Source organism: Dunckerocampus dactyliophorus, chromosome 16, assembly GCF_027744805.1.
Source record: "Dunckerocampus dactyliophorus isolate RoL2022-P2 chromosome 16, RoL_Ddac_1.1, whole genome shotgun sequence".
NCBI lineage: Eukaryota > Metazoa > Chordata > Actinopteri > Syngnathiformes > Syngnathidae > Dunckerocampus > Dunckerocampus dactyliophorus.
This window is the reverse complement of record NC_072834.1, coordinates 1,298,983-1,314,312: the sequence shown is the minus strand read 5'-3', so window position 1 is coordinate 1,314,312 and position 15,330 is coordinate 1,298,983. Positions and strand designations below refer to the sequence as shown.

The 15,330-nt window shown below is 41.8% G+C and overlaps 1 protein-coding gene across 3 annotated transcripts in view; it reads left to right on the top strand.

Annotated features, from left to right (window-relative positions):
• Positions 1–15,330, top strand: part of atp2a3 (ATPase sarcoplasmic/endoplasmic reticulum Ca2+ transporting 3) — a 51,392-nt gene that overhangs the window by 2,948 nt on the left and 33,114 nt on the right. For all 3 annotated transcript variants that reach the window (XM_054754756.1, XM_054754758.1, XM_054754757.1), the window contains exons 2-4: positions 11,370–11,387; positions 11,693–11,775; positions 14,329–14,433. In XM_054754756.1, the coding sequence (XP_054610731.1) occupies positions 11,370–11,387; positions 11,693–11,775; positions 14,329–14,433 (206 nt within the window). The remainder of the gene's footprint in view (positions 1–11,369; positions 11,388–11,692; positions 11,776–14,328; positions 14,434–15,330) is intronic.

The following is a 15,330-nucleotide window of genomic DNA, read 5'->3' as shown; positions in this document are numbered from 1 at the left end:
GTCCTCTAATATTAAGCCTCGCATACGCTTGGCTTTGTTGACTACGTTCCTGCATGTTCTTCTTAATGTACAGCTGCTGCAACTTCTCCTTCCCCTCCTCTCGGAAAATGTCAACTTTCTAGTCCACTGCAAGGTGTTTAGCTCTCTGCAGTCATGCCATGATTCACTCACCTTCCGTAATGTGCATGCACATCGTGAGGCATGGTTACCAGCATGTTTGTCTTGTTGTGGACACAAGGGAGGGCATCCAACATTCTCTTAGGTCAAAAGTCTGCACGATGCGAGGAAGAAAATGACACAAGTGTCTGACAGACAAAACCTGTGATCAACTGAGGGTTTTTTAAAAAGGCTTCAACGTTACCAACCTCTCTCTCTCAGGTGCCAAAAGCAAGGTAACCAAATTGAAATGTGAGCAAAAATTCAGCGGCGTGTTTTTGTCCATCTGTTTGCTTGCATGGGCTGCGCCACTTTGATTGTTGCGGGGGTGGACAGTTGCATTGTCGCCGTTGTGCCCACAAACTGAAAATACTGCAAGGAAAATGAAGAGGCGACACGCAAACACACTTGATGCAGCTTAAAGTCATCAGCAACACGATAATAAGAACATTCAGCAACACTACGGGGGGGTTGGGATTGTTTTACATGAAGTTGTAAGAAGACATCCACATCAGCAGTGGACTACAAGTAAAAATAAAAGTAAATATGTAATAGAGTAATAAATAGAGAATAGAAAGGTTACAGAATTCATAAGTCCTTTCTGGATACAAGTCCAGCATGAATGAAATGTGTCGCTTAAAGGGATGTTTTGACATGAAGTTGGATGACATCCCCATCAGCAGCGTAGTGCATCAGCGGTGCCCCCCCCATCTTCTTGTGCTTTTCACTTACTATGTTTATATTTATGTTATATCAATAGAATATATAAATAGTATTGTCATTTTCTACATTTTATCTGTTACAGAGTGGGGGGGAAAAAAATGCACCTGGAAACGGTGATTGATGGGCAAGAGGTCAATTCTGCAGGAAGCGTGCTGATATATTTGATTTTTCAACTTTTAATTCATAAACTTGACTTGTACCACCTTTCCTTTTCACCAGGAGTACAAATGTATCCGCATTACAGAGTACAAATGTATCCGCATTACAGCTTTAAGTGCCTTTTCTAACACACAGGAAAATGAGCTTCAGCCCGGACATCTGGAGTGTGGTTTTATTTTTCTCCCCCCGTTCCCCGTCTGAGCTGCAGACATGAGAAAACTGACCTTCCATTTATGGCCCGCTAACAAATCCTTTTATTTTCAGTTCATACGCTCCTCACACACTTCATTCACGGCAGGAATCTCTTTTACTGCAGAGACATCAGCGTGCCTCCCGATAAGTCACCGCAACACACACACACACACTCTCACACACACACTCTCACACACACTCTCACACACACACTCTCACACACACACTCTCACACACTCTCACACACTCTCACACACTCTCACACACTCTCACACACACACTCTTACACACACACTCACACTCTCACTCACACTCTCTCACACACTCTCTCACACACACTCTCACACACACACGCTGTACAGGAGTTTTGTTTTTAGGAACTTCCAAAAAAGGGGGTGACGGTTTCCAAAGTGCAGGTTTTTTGGGGGGGTTTTATTGGCCCTCGGCACATTCTAAAATTACGATTAAACAGCCACCAAAAAAACTCCAGTAAAAATGGAATATAGAGCAGTTAATTTGACAAGAATAAAGACGAAGTATTAAGCTTAACGTCGTAATATTGAAGAGGAAACGGCATAAAGGTGCTAACTTATGTTCTATGAGAAACAAACGAAACAAGGTTGACATTTTAGGAAAATTAGGTTGGGAAAAAGTTACATACAATAATAAAGTAAAAATATTCTGAGAATGAAGTCATAACATTACGAGGAACAAATGTATAAGAAGGACGTTGAAATGTAAAAAATGGAAAGGACGAAAAGTTCATACTTCATCAGCGATAACACAAAAGCTGACATGCGGGCTGTTTTTTTCTTTAAATATAAAATAATATATATATATTATTTATTATTTATTATATATATATATATATATATATATATATATATATATATATATTTAAAAAAGTGGCCCCCGCATCCGATGATTTTTCAGTTTGCAGCCCTCGGTGGAAAAAATTTGGACTTTTTTTTTTTTTTTTTTTTTTCTACACAAAGTTTTTTTTTTTGGCAACCTTTGCTGTTAGAGTTAAATATTTGGATATTGACCGGAGCTAACGCCAATCCACTACCTGAAGCTCTTTTGATTGTTTTATCAGCACCAGTTAATTTCGTTAAGCATTGCTTCGAGCAAAATTGATTTGTTGATTAATTGTGCTTGAAGCAAGCGAGGCAAAATGAAGTGTTCTTGTGTGGTATCAGTACGCTGGCCAAGCACGCCAAATTTAATGATTAATAATATTATTTAATATTATTATTATTATTATTATTATTATTAATATTATATTATTTAATTTATTGAATTTAAGATACACAACTTTTTTAACATTTTCCAGACACATGAATTGAATTTGCACAAATTGGTATCGTCGATACCACCCTGAATTTTACTCGGTATCAAAAGAAGTCAGTGGTATCGCACATCACCAATGAACAGTTCAACGTGGCCCAGTTCTCTTCTTCTGCGGACTTATTTCCTAACAACGGGCACAACGGGCTCTAACCCGGCATGCAGAGCGTCACTGCCCAGCTCAGAACAACACCATACGCCCGTCGCTACGGTAACATTACTGACACCTAGTGACCACTTTAGGTGGTACTACACATCGCCTCTTTAAATGCGTCTTTGTATTTTTGTTTATTTAGCTGTTTTTATGGTGGAAAATGCTTAATTTAGGCCAAGAATATGTCAAATTTGCCTAAATATGCATTTTCCCACTAACGTTAGGCAATATTCAAGCATAAAACAATATAATATCAACACAATAAAGCCTTTTATCATCTATCTTTAAACTTCAGGCCTCTTTCTTGAAAGCTGATGACATCATCTTAGGTAAACAACGCGTTGTCACTGCACTCGCTCACCATGCGACTCGCTCACATTCAGTTTGAGTTCTTTTCCTGCGCTGTGGCACCACTTAAAAGGCTGAATGTCTCACTCGGTGCCGCGTTGGCGCTACAAGAGATGTTCCACTGTCTCCTCCTCCATGCCAACACACTCTTGAGTGCACTCCTCACTCCAGCGTTTGTTTGCCCTCCACTTCAGTTGTCTGAAGGTTATCTCGTTGGGAACTGTACTGTGGTGCTGGGATTTACGTTGGCCGAGAAATGAGTTAAGTTGCAGGAAAGTCATTGAAGCGAGGGTGTTGAGTCACTTCCGGGCTCTTGTGGGCCCAGTGTGTCATCCTGCTTCAGTTTGTCACTTTCCTCCCTCCCACTTGAGCATCTGTCAGTCACCATCATGGCCTCAGGGCAGGAGTGGGCAAGCTTTCTGACTTGTGGGCTACATTGGTTGAGAAAATGTGTGTTGTGCATGTACAGGGTGTCACACAAGTGAATACACGCCGCACGCTTTGGCAAACATTTTATGAAATCTTTTCACTTAAGAAAGGACACGTTGATATCATGTCAAGTAGTCCGTATACAGATTAGATTTGATACTGGGTGCCCATCACGTCGATCGCGAGCTACCGGTAGATCACCAAGGTAGTTTGGGTCGATCGTGTAAACGTCACTTTGTAGCTGTCATGTGACATCTCTTGCTTTCAGGCGACACACGAGATGCAACTTTCATCTTTATTATCCTGGTTAGGGATAAACCAAGTCAGCGCTAAGATGCTTGTAGCTGTAACAAAAGTTATCTGTTCACTTGTAGCGGCTAGCTACGTAGAACAAAGCGTATCGTTTGATGGCTTTGCTTGGCGTCATGAACTCTACTACAGAAATCAGTGTTTTCTACACATGCGCTTCTTAAACTATTATTTCATCATGAAATGGAAAATGTGCCCATCGGTGAAACCTTTTCAATATGTTGCCTTGACTTCGGCTGCTTTGTCTTTTGCATCATCATTTTAGATTCTTGTATATGGCTAATGTTTGATAGCAAATGCTAACTGGATGAATGCATGAACTGTGTGTCCTAATGAACGCTACGTAGCTTTTAACACCACTCAGGTTATGTTCACAACTATTGAGGAATTATGTGACTTATCTTTATTGCCATATTGAATAGAATTATGATAGCAGCTACTTTGAAAATGTGAAATACTAATCATGAATATTTACGATAGTATTCCAAAGTTTAAATTTGATATATGTTGTTTTATAGAAAGAGGTAGATCATTTTGACTGAAAAATGCACCCCAGATATCCATGTATATTGTACATAAATACGTACTCATATTTCTAATGAATATAGTAAATATATATATATATATATATATATATATATATATATATATATATATATATATATATATATATATATATATATATATATATGTTTATAGTAGGAGGTAGATCTTTGGGACTTGGTCATTTTCAAAGTAGCTGGCAGGCTCGCACCCCTGCCAGGACAGTCACATTTTTAATACTGTAACGAAAGCTTGATAACATGAGAAAGTCCAGCCATTAAGCAGATGTAGCCAGTGAGCTGAATCGCCTGTCGTTTTTGGCCTAAATTGGCTAGAAGGGCTCAAGCTTGCACTTAATCTTCTACCATGACATGACAGTCGGAAACGAGGAAGAAGGGTTGGGAGAAAAGTTTCTTTCAGTCTTGCTTTGACATTTGATGCACGTTTGCTCAGCGTTCGCCTGTGTTTGCTCCACCAAACACAGGCGCCAGAATAATAATTGCGGTGTAGGAAGTCCTGTTTCGCTCCATCTCACTTGGATGTAGACGAGGGGAACATGAAGGATGGACCAAAGTGAGCTTATTCCTCTGGAAGAAGTCCTTTTGTGAAGTGCAGCGTTGTCCTGTTGAAAAAGCCAGTCATCACCACACAGCCCCTCCCGCAACATCTCCACATAGCCACCTGCCATTTGACGCCCCTGCACGACCTGGAACTCCATTGTTCCGTTGAAGGATCATGATGGCGCCCCACCACTGTGCCGTGTGGAAAACATCTCAGGTGGATCTCCTTGTCGTGCCAGTAACGCTGGAAGCCATCAGGACCGCCAAGGGAGAATCAAACTTTCTTCCACCTTTCAATGTCCCGTGTTTGCTGCTGTCCTGCAAATTCCAAATGGGCATTTTTGTGGCCATGGAGACGAAGCCTCTAAAGTTTTTTGCTCTTAAAAGCCTTCTCTTGCAGATGCTGTCTGATTTTATTGGACTGCACTCGGCACCACTGACAACCTTGATTTGGGCCAAGGATGGTCTCGAGTCTTGACGGACAGCCAAAGGGTTCCTCAGGCTCAGGGCCGCCGCATTTTTTTTTGGGTCTACCACTTGACTTTTTTTGTTCCACAACCCTCAGGATGCTTGAAGAAGTTTCAAAAGACTTTCTTACTGCGTCCGACCTCGGCAGAAATGGCCTTGCTTATGCAGCTCAACAACCCCACCTCGTTCGGAGAGAAAGCTGTGAGCTTTTTGCATTTGCCTTCAAGAGACGATGTTGGCTTTTAAAGGCTGTGGTCTTCAACTTCCAATCAGCTGACAAACAGCCTCTTTCACTTTAATGCTTGCTTGCTTGCAATAAATTGCTGACTCAAACATCTTTGCTTTTTAATTTATTGGTATTGTTTCTTCTGTTCGTATTCATTTTCTTGTGTTTTCTTTCTTCTTTTTAGGGAGAATGAACAGAATAAGAATTTTATTGCGTAGTATAACTGCCTGTTTTCAGCGTAACGGTGTTCATGTCTAGACGGCTCTAATGATGTTAAAAACTGCATTTAGAAGGTCGTAAAGGTTTTCTACGCTTCTAACTACAATATATAAACAAGGAATCCTATTTTGTGGAAATTCACTTATCATGCTTGGGTCTGAAACCAATTAACAGCAATAAATGAGGGATTACTTTAACTCCTATTTGCATCTGACATGCAAAACTAAGAAATAAACTCAAATATTTCAATGGGTGAAAAAGGAATATCTATAAAGTTGTATATTATTTGGATATGATCATCATCAGCCACTTGAATTACTTCTCACTGGTTTGGTCACATGCAGTGTTTTCTCACTCGGAGTGCTGCAGAGAAATGATAAGTCAGCGGGTGACACGTCTTCCCTTCTCTCGATGTGGACATGATGCCGGAAGATATTTACAGACAGGCTTTGGCGTTCATTTGCGTGAAGCAAACACAGACTTTGCCGACCTCTTGTTGCGTCCGTGTCGTGTTAATTCTGTTGTTGGCTACATTTAAAATTCACTTTTGATGTTCTTAATGCATTTCAGACCTTTTTGCAGTGGGATCATACAGTACATTAGGAGGGGGAGTGGCGATGGGAAGCTATTGTGTCCAATAGCAACTGGGGGGTTGCTTTTCACGGTATTAATATCTCTTGCCTTCTCGTGGATGGATTGTACAGCGCTTGTGCTGTTTGCTGAATGAGCTGCACTTCCATTCAAACACACGATGTGCACATTTACGAGCTGCTTATTCGTGTCTTTGTTGGCCTGTTTCCACCAAATAAAAACCCACTTGGAGTAAACTGAAGGTAACGCTACCTTAAACGCATCGTCATGTTCCTTTCCTGTCTTCCTGTTCCTTCTGCCAGCGTTCCAGTACCACTCTGTATCGCTTTAGTTGACGTCGTGCGTTAGCGACAAAGGAAGCTAACAAGCTAAGCGTCATGGTTTCTCACCCAGTTGACTACCCAGAAAACATCGCCCGTAGCATCGTGTGGCACACACTCGACTCCAACGCAGAACTTTGAAAGACTCTTGACGGCATCAGAAGGGACGGCGTAGTTGGGGCCCTATCATTTCTGCATTAACGGAATTGCGGACGGTGTCGCGGAACTGGCCAACAAAAAACGGAATCTACCGTTAAACGCGGAATCCTGCAGAAATGGACATATTGTGAATGAAATGCTGTAATCGTGAGGAGAAGGAACGTTTGTGGGGGGGAATATTTCCCCAACGGACCGCTCATTCACAGCCTGCCCTCACAAACACTAACCAGCCCCCTCCTGGACTAAACATGCCTTGTCTGATATGTTGCGGGCCAAACCACCAACTGTTTGTGTTTGATTTGGTCCATCGTGAGCCTAAACGATTACTCGATTAATCGAAACAAAAAGCTTCGGATTAATCAACTTAGAAATAATCGCCAGTTGCAGCCTTAAATTGATTTATTTATTTCACACAATTGGCAGGATCATTTAGAATAGAATTAAGGACCCTCCCAACATATTTCCATGTTAGCCATTGTCCTGGCGCTGTATTTTGTGATTGAAAGGTGCTTGTCGATCCTTGACTTGTTAACGTTTCAACACATTGCACACACTTTACTCCCACGTTCATGGAGAACATCGGGGAACTGCTGAGCACGCTCGCTCTTTAATGCTGATTTTTGTTGGTAAATGACATGTTTCATTTCCACATCTCCTTCAGTGTAATCAAGTATTTGATAGAATCAGACAAATTTCATTGGCCAAAAAAGTAGCAGTGATGGGACCAAGTTGGACAATGTAAAGCGCTGACAGAAGGATGTGAAGTTTCCTGCTATCCTTCCATCACTGGGCACAGAAACACGCTCCCTGCTGTCTCAGGAAGAGTTTCCACTTTTGCTTGGCACTGACCACCTTTGTGTAAACAAGCTCTTTCTTTTAAACTCATTGTTTGAGCCCGGAGGGAGGAGCTGGGGAGGTGTTATTGGGACACCTCTAGAGGGGAAGTCAGTACTCAGGAATGTGCCTGGGCAAGCCTCAGATCGTCTGACTGAGGGAATCCTTGGCAGAGGGAAACCAGGGAAACCCGTCGAGCACCGCGGGCCCTCCCTCTTGTCCTCAGTCAGTCTTTTGTCTTCAGAGCTGGAGTCTCAGCCAGGCGCTGCCATCAAAACATTATACAAGCAAGGAAGCACAGCCACTGGGCTTATGTCACAGCGGTGAAGCATGGAAAACAGCAGAACCCACTTCTCCATGTTGCTGCTGCTGCTGACTGAGTGCGACCACAACTCCCCTCTGACTCCGCCCGTGTCCCATCTGAACTCTGGAAACCCTTGAGACAGCAAGTTTGAAGCGGTCCACTGTGACTCAACAACACTACAGCATGAAGTTGATCTATCCTTCCGTCCATCCTGCTGATCTGGGGTGCGGTGCGTTTCACATGCACTGTAAGTAGTGTTGGGATGGGGTGTCTTTAGTTCCCTAACTTTTTGCAGTCGCGCACCCTTTCAGACATTTGACCTGAAGCCATGTACCCCCTCCTCCTGCACACTCAAACAAAAACCTTTTTATCTCACTGGAATTAACTTGAAATATGAAACGTAATTAATTGGTTAATTAATTTGAGTGAATGCAGTGGAAAATGTGCAAAGTAAGCATCCTACGCATCGTTTATTTCAGCCAAATGTTGGCATCGTTGCGTTTGAACGGGTTCAATTTGAGCTTCACTTTTGTCCACTCACGATGGACACTATTTTTTTTTCAGTTTTGACATTATTACATGACAAGATGAAGATGAAGAGATAAAGGCGTACTGTAAGTTAGAAAAATCATCAGTTTGACCCAAAGTTAGTGATGAGAGTAAATGTACTCGTCTAATTTGCATATTATGACGTCACCAGGCTCGGAATTTGCCAGATACTGTCTCCACCATACCGGCTCGTCAAAATGTCTGATCTGCTTGTGATACTCTTCCTCATGTCTATAGCAAACCCTGCCATCATCATCGTTATTGACAGCGGGATCTTGAGCACCACTGCTGCCTCAACGGCTATTATTACTGCTATTATTACATAGATAGATATAAAGTATCTATCTGTTTTTTTTTGTTGTTTTTTTTACATTCCAGCTACCCCCACTCACCCTTAACGGTGTTTTGGCAACCCACCACGCCCCCTCCTGCCACCCCAAACACAGTTTAGCAAAGCATGGGCTCAAGTATGCTGTGTGTGGACTGTCATGGCGAGCGGACTCGCTGCCACACGCACAAGGTGCGTCAAGTCTATAAACTTCTAAACTTGGCATAGAAACGCCCACAAGTGTTGCTCAGATTGACGTTACAGATGTACGCCATCTCCTGGTGTAAAGTATTAACTACATGAGGCACCATATTTAAATCCAGAGATGAAATGAAAATTCATGCTCTGTCTCCTTTCTGCTCCGTTCTCCTCGCACTTTGAGGCGTTCACAATCGTAATTGTGCGTGTTAGGCGCTAATTGTTTATTTTTATCCACGTACCCCCCATGACAGTTGGCGTACCCCTGGGGGGAGAAAGCACTGTAAACCATAGCCTCTGCCTCCAAGTAAATTAGATTCGCTGCACTTGGCCGTGCTCCAAACGCTAGCACTGTTAGCATTTCATTTCCATGTTTCTCGTTCTGAAAATGCCAGAATGCTTTTGAGAACATAAAAACACAGCCTTGGAATGACACCAGACCACTTTCTTGTTTCGTTATTTCTCTTTCCTCTCGTGTCATGTACAAACTGACTGCCGGGAGTTTGTTTTTGGAACGGCCACTGCAGCCTAGCGTCATGGTCCTCTCCCCTTCCAACTCCTTTCCCCACAGGGTCACGTTTCATACTCGTGTAGCGAGGTCTGGTCAAAACATGCTGGAGGAACGTGGGGCTTATTTCCACTGCACATCGGGAGTGTGCTTCCATGTAGCGTCGCCGCCTACTGCATGGAGCTGCTTTTCCCACTGCCAGTCATATGTCACACATCAGCTTTTTTCAGTTGTTTTGGAATCGGACTCGACCGAGCAGATCTGTGCTGTATCTGTGGTGACCGTAACCAACGGGACTCGTAAAGCCACGTGTTCTAGAAAATGACTGTTTTCCTCCCAGTGACTCACGTGTGGGTGTTGTGATCTGTTACTCAAACTGTAGCAGGAAAAAAAACAAAAAACAATGCAGCTTTTGAAAAATCATTTTGTGTGAGAGTACCACGCCAGGCTGGCAGCGGAGTACGCTGATACGCCCCACACACTTGCTAAACGCATCTCATGTATAAAATGTACAGGTACTCCCCACTAATGAGTGCTTGGTGGTCCACACTGCTTGGCTGTTGTGATTAATACGGTATATTAATTGAGTTGAGCTAATTGAGTTCACCTCACGGCAAGTTTTGAGGTCGGATTGACTGTCGAAGGTCGTGATTCCGTAGCCAAACAAACAGCACACAACTAACTAGCGTTCAAGGACCGCCAAACAAAGTGCAAAAGACATAAACGGTGGTTTATGGCACACATACGCTGTACAGTTCATCTGCATTGTCCTGTGTTTATCAAGTATTACCGACTTGCGGTGAATGACGTGTTTTCTGTGGGGGAAAAAATCACCTGTTTTTGGAGGGAATATTTTTGGACCACAAATTTGTGGGTCCGTGAAAGCTGAATTGCAAATGTGTGTAGAGTTTAATATAGCTAAGTAGCGTAAGACGGGGGCGCAGTGATAACTGAAGGGGAGGTGATTCTAGACCACGACCCTGTTTTTCCACGTTTAATGATAACAGGGGTGTCCAAACTTTGTCCAGCGAGGGACACATACTGAAAAATGGAAAGATGCAAGGACCATCTGGATATTTGACAAACGATAACACACAGCAACACATGCTGCCAAGTTATTTACATTTCAAGAAGCAATACGGCATCTCATCTCTGATGCACGTAGGCGGAAAAAGATCATTAGGATGAACTTCGCTCTTTGTTCTTCTTCTTTTCCCATTTTTGCTGTTTTTTTTTTTATATTCATTTTGCAAATATTTCAACTTTTCTTCATAAACAATCTTCATCAATTTTGACTTTATTCCCATAATATTACAACTTTTCCCCAATCTAATTTTCCAAAAAGGACAACCTTGTTTTGTTTTGTTCTGTTTCTCATAATATTGCGACTTTTCTTTACTATTTCAACTCTACGCCACTAAAATCACATTATTTTCCCTCCTAACATTACGAGTTTATTCTCGAAAAACTGCAAACTTTTTTTTCTCGTTAGAATGTGACTTTTTTTCTCGTAATATTTGGACTTATTGTGTTATTTCTTTACAATGTGGCGTGGGCCGCAAATGTCCCTCGAGCCGCACTTGGACACCCCTGGATTATAATCAAGCATAATTCATTGGGATGTTCATCTCCAAGTCAGACCAGACTATGGCAAATATAATGAAGTCACCTTTGTATGTTCTGTGTTTGTTCCCCTCACAACCTCCACCGGTTCCTTCACCACGGTTGTCACGTGACATCTCCAGAGCTCCCAGCTGAAGAAGGTAAATATTGATTTTTTTTTTCCCTGATGAGCTGCCTGATTGCATGTCTTGAGCAATTCTTTTCTTTTCTGGAGACCCGAGTGAGGATCCTTCGCTGTTTCCCACTGATGGATGCACTTCATGGTCTCATTCGGTAGCAAAGACGTACTTGTACGTTTTTATAAAGCCCAAACGTGTTTATACGTCTTTTATAGTCACATACGGAGTCACGCCGTGTGTTATATTGTACACTGGTTGGGAAATTGGACAGTATTTCACTGAGTTTTCACTGATGTGTTCTCCGTAACCGTGTTTGTGCATATCAGGAAAGTCCCTGTGGGAGCTGGTGGTGGAGCAGTTTGAAAACCTTCTCGTCAGGATCCTGCTCCTCGCCGCCTGTGTGTCCTTTGTAAGTACCGCGCAGCGGACGGAGCGTCCTTCACGCTGGATAAATTGGACATCAGTATGGAAATTGACACCGGTCATCAGCCTCACCCTCATTAAAATGCGAGCTCCACTTGCTGCTCAGCTTTAATGTGGAAACATGCGCCATAAAGGCTTTTTTCATCGCGTGTTGATCCAGTTTTAGGAAGGGGAATAGGGAGAGTCCCTTTTGGAAACACAACTATCCATCACAAGTCCTTTTTGAGTTGTGAAGGTAGGAGAGGGGTGGAGCGGGGGAATCCTGACTACATATTCACTTTTTTTTTTTTTTCCATCTATTACAGCACGTCTCTGGTGTTTTGGAATGGAATTGCTTTTAGCTATTTCTGAAAGTAGGAAAATTGCTCTAAAAATGCGTATGACACAATATGCCCTGTAACAGCTCAGGGTGCAGGCGTAGGCTGGAACAGCTCATTTTTCCTCATGTAATGTTAGACTCACTTTTCACGGTAAATACGCTGGTTACGGTGGAGCAGCGAAGCCAAGCTGTGATTGATTACATGTCCAGACAACTTTTTCTAATTGCATTTCTCCATAACCCGTCTATTTGCACATCCTCAGAGCGGCTGAAAGTTAAAGCAAGGTTGAACCTGAGCTCATTTGTCTAATATTTTGAATATACCCAAACAGACATTAGACTCCTGTCTCTTTGCATGAGCCAGCAAATCTTTGATTGCGCTTCTCACGACAAGCCGTACACACAGTTTGAGTCCGTCCGCTGTTTCGAGTACTGCAGTAATTGTAGAATAATGGGCCCTAAAATGTCTCTCTTTTTTCAGATGTGTAAAACGACTCGGTGGTTTTACTAAGAAATGGCAGATTTGGAATCCGCTTTTAATTATGAATCAATGAGGCGTTCAAATGACTTTTAAAGCAACTTTATTGCTGCAGTTGCCAGTGCTTGCGGGACCCCCAAATGCAACAAACAGCTCTTGATTTATCACATCTGTTGTCTGAAGGTGACAAAACAAAAACAATTTGAAACGCTATTTGTCACTCATTGGCGAGGGCAAGGGGTGTCCAAAGTGCCACCCGGGGGCCATTCTAAAAATATCATTTAACAAGAAAACTAAATTAAAAATAAAAAAAGCAAAAATGGAAAAACCAGCAGTAATTTTACAAGAATAAAGTCAAAATATTAAGAGAAAAAAGGTCGTAATTTTACCAAATAATGTTTTATTATGAGGAAAAATAACATCATTTTAGGAGCATAAAGTTGAAATATTTAAAAAAAATAATATATATTACGTTATAAGATATTTGACAAGAAAACGAATAAAGTTGTAATTTTTGGAAATTTAGGTTGCAGAAAAAGTTATGTTACAAGAATAAAGTGAAAATATTATGGGAATAAAGTCATAATTATGAGAATGTTAACACAAAACACATTTTATAGACAATTGCAGTTTTACATGCAGAAAATAATGTGAAAATGATTGCAAATGACAATTGAATGGACAACTGGACATTTAGCATCACTTACATCGTGACAAAGTCCATCTGCAGGACGTCAGTGACACGCAGGTGTGAGTGTGGTCTGCATGGCTGTGGTAGGACACATTGCAGCTGCGTCTTAGCTGGCCAAAAGGAAGCATGTACAGATCGAACAATAGGGGTCTCAGGATTGACCCCTGGGGAACCTCACAGGTCATAGCCATTTGGTTTCCTGTCCTCCAGATAGGACTTGAAGCAGTAGCGCCAAATCTATTTGTGGTGGAATGTATGGGAAACACGGTACCCCCGCGTGACCATGAACTTTTGTAATGTTGGATTTAAATCCCTGCAACAAACTTGATGAATGACCAACTACTGATTACAAACTATTGTATGTTGGACTAATTAGCTTGTTTTGCTGCACAAGCATTGCTTTCCAGATGGATTTCAAAAATATTTGACTTTCTCATGTTCTCATTATGCTGAAGTCTGAAACGTTTGCAACTTTTAAGTCTATTTGCTGTAAAAAACCAAAACCACAACAATCCTAGGGCCTTTTTCCAAGCATTTAAATGCTGCGTTAGTTGATCCCTTCTGAATTCATCCACTTTGTGAAGTGCTCTTGGCTGAAGCTATCACGTAACCGTGATGGGCCAGTGATGCGCATGACACCCATACTTCTTTCCAGAGGGGATGGGGGAGAATGTATGCAAACTAAGCTAAACTAAATACACATTTGAATTTTTGATGAGGAAATAATTGAATAATGGCATTGCTTCACATCAGCGTGTGTTCTGAGTATTTCCAGGTAACTAGCATTGAAATAAGTGTAAATAGGACTACAAATACCAGATGTGCATGTCTGTTTTCTAATTATTTTAATATGTACTGTATATATAGTATATGTAGTATAGTATAGTATAGTATAGTATAGGGCTGTCTAGGGCAGAGAGGGACGGGCCTCGAAGGGCCGTGGGCATTCAGTTTTCTTCCTAAACATACACCTCAAGCTCCATCTGTAACTCTTAGCGGGTGTAGGCCGTCGTGTGTATGCTATAACTTTGTGTACTTTATGCTTGTCTAGGTGTTGGCTCTGTTTGAGGAGGGGGAGGAGACAGCCACCGCCTTTGTGGAGCCTGTGGTCATCCTCCTTATCCTCATCGCTAACGCCGTCATTGGTGTCTGGCAGGTGAGATACGCTCCACTCCCTTTGTGCAAGACGCTTCATACTGTTGCCAACAACGGCTGAAGGGCAGTGAAATGAAGCAATACCATGCAGTTGCATCTTCACTGCGTCCTTGTTCATTCAGCGATGCACAGACCAAGTATTCAGACGTCGTTCCAGTAAAAAGCACAGCATCCAAGCACATGATCACAAGGCGTACAACAATACAGAAAATTCACGGTTCCGCTCAGTTCGGTGCTGTTTCCAGATTTTTTTCGATACAAAAACAACTTTTTAAACTTGAACTTTAACTCAAAAGTGCAGCTTTTAAATGAAATGTATGTGGTGCAGCTGTACCTGCCTCATTTTCTGCTGTACCTACTGGAACCATGTAAAACACAATCTGCTCCACGTAAAAACAATAATAAATAAATAAATAATTCACAATTCAATTCAAAATGGCAACAAAGATAATTGCACATAATTCATCCATAGTTGTGTTCATAGATGAAATCATATTTCAATCAAACTGCGCAGTCTTCATTATTTCACAGTTCATTTACACATCCAGTTTGCTATTAAACATGACAGTAATGAAAGAAACCAAAACAATGATCGAAGTGACAATACAGCCGAAGTCAAGACAACACATAAACAACTGGAACCGTAAGAAGATGCTTTTCAATTCATCATAAAATAGTAGCAACATTAACAAGTAAGTGTAGAAGAACACATTTCCCTAATGGAGTTCAGGGCACGCAAACCTTTTTGAAAGGTTTCCAATGGAACTGTAGCCGCTACAAACTTAGAACCTTCCATGTCTTCTCCATGGCCAAAGTGACAGTTTTATCACAACTGCACTTCCTGTTCCATAAAAGACAAAGGAAGTATCTGGCGTATGCTGTGCGGTGCAGTGAGGAA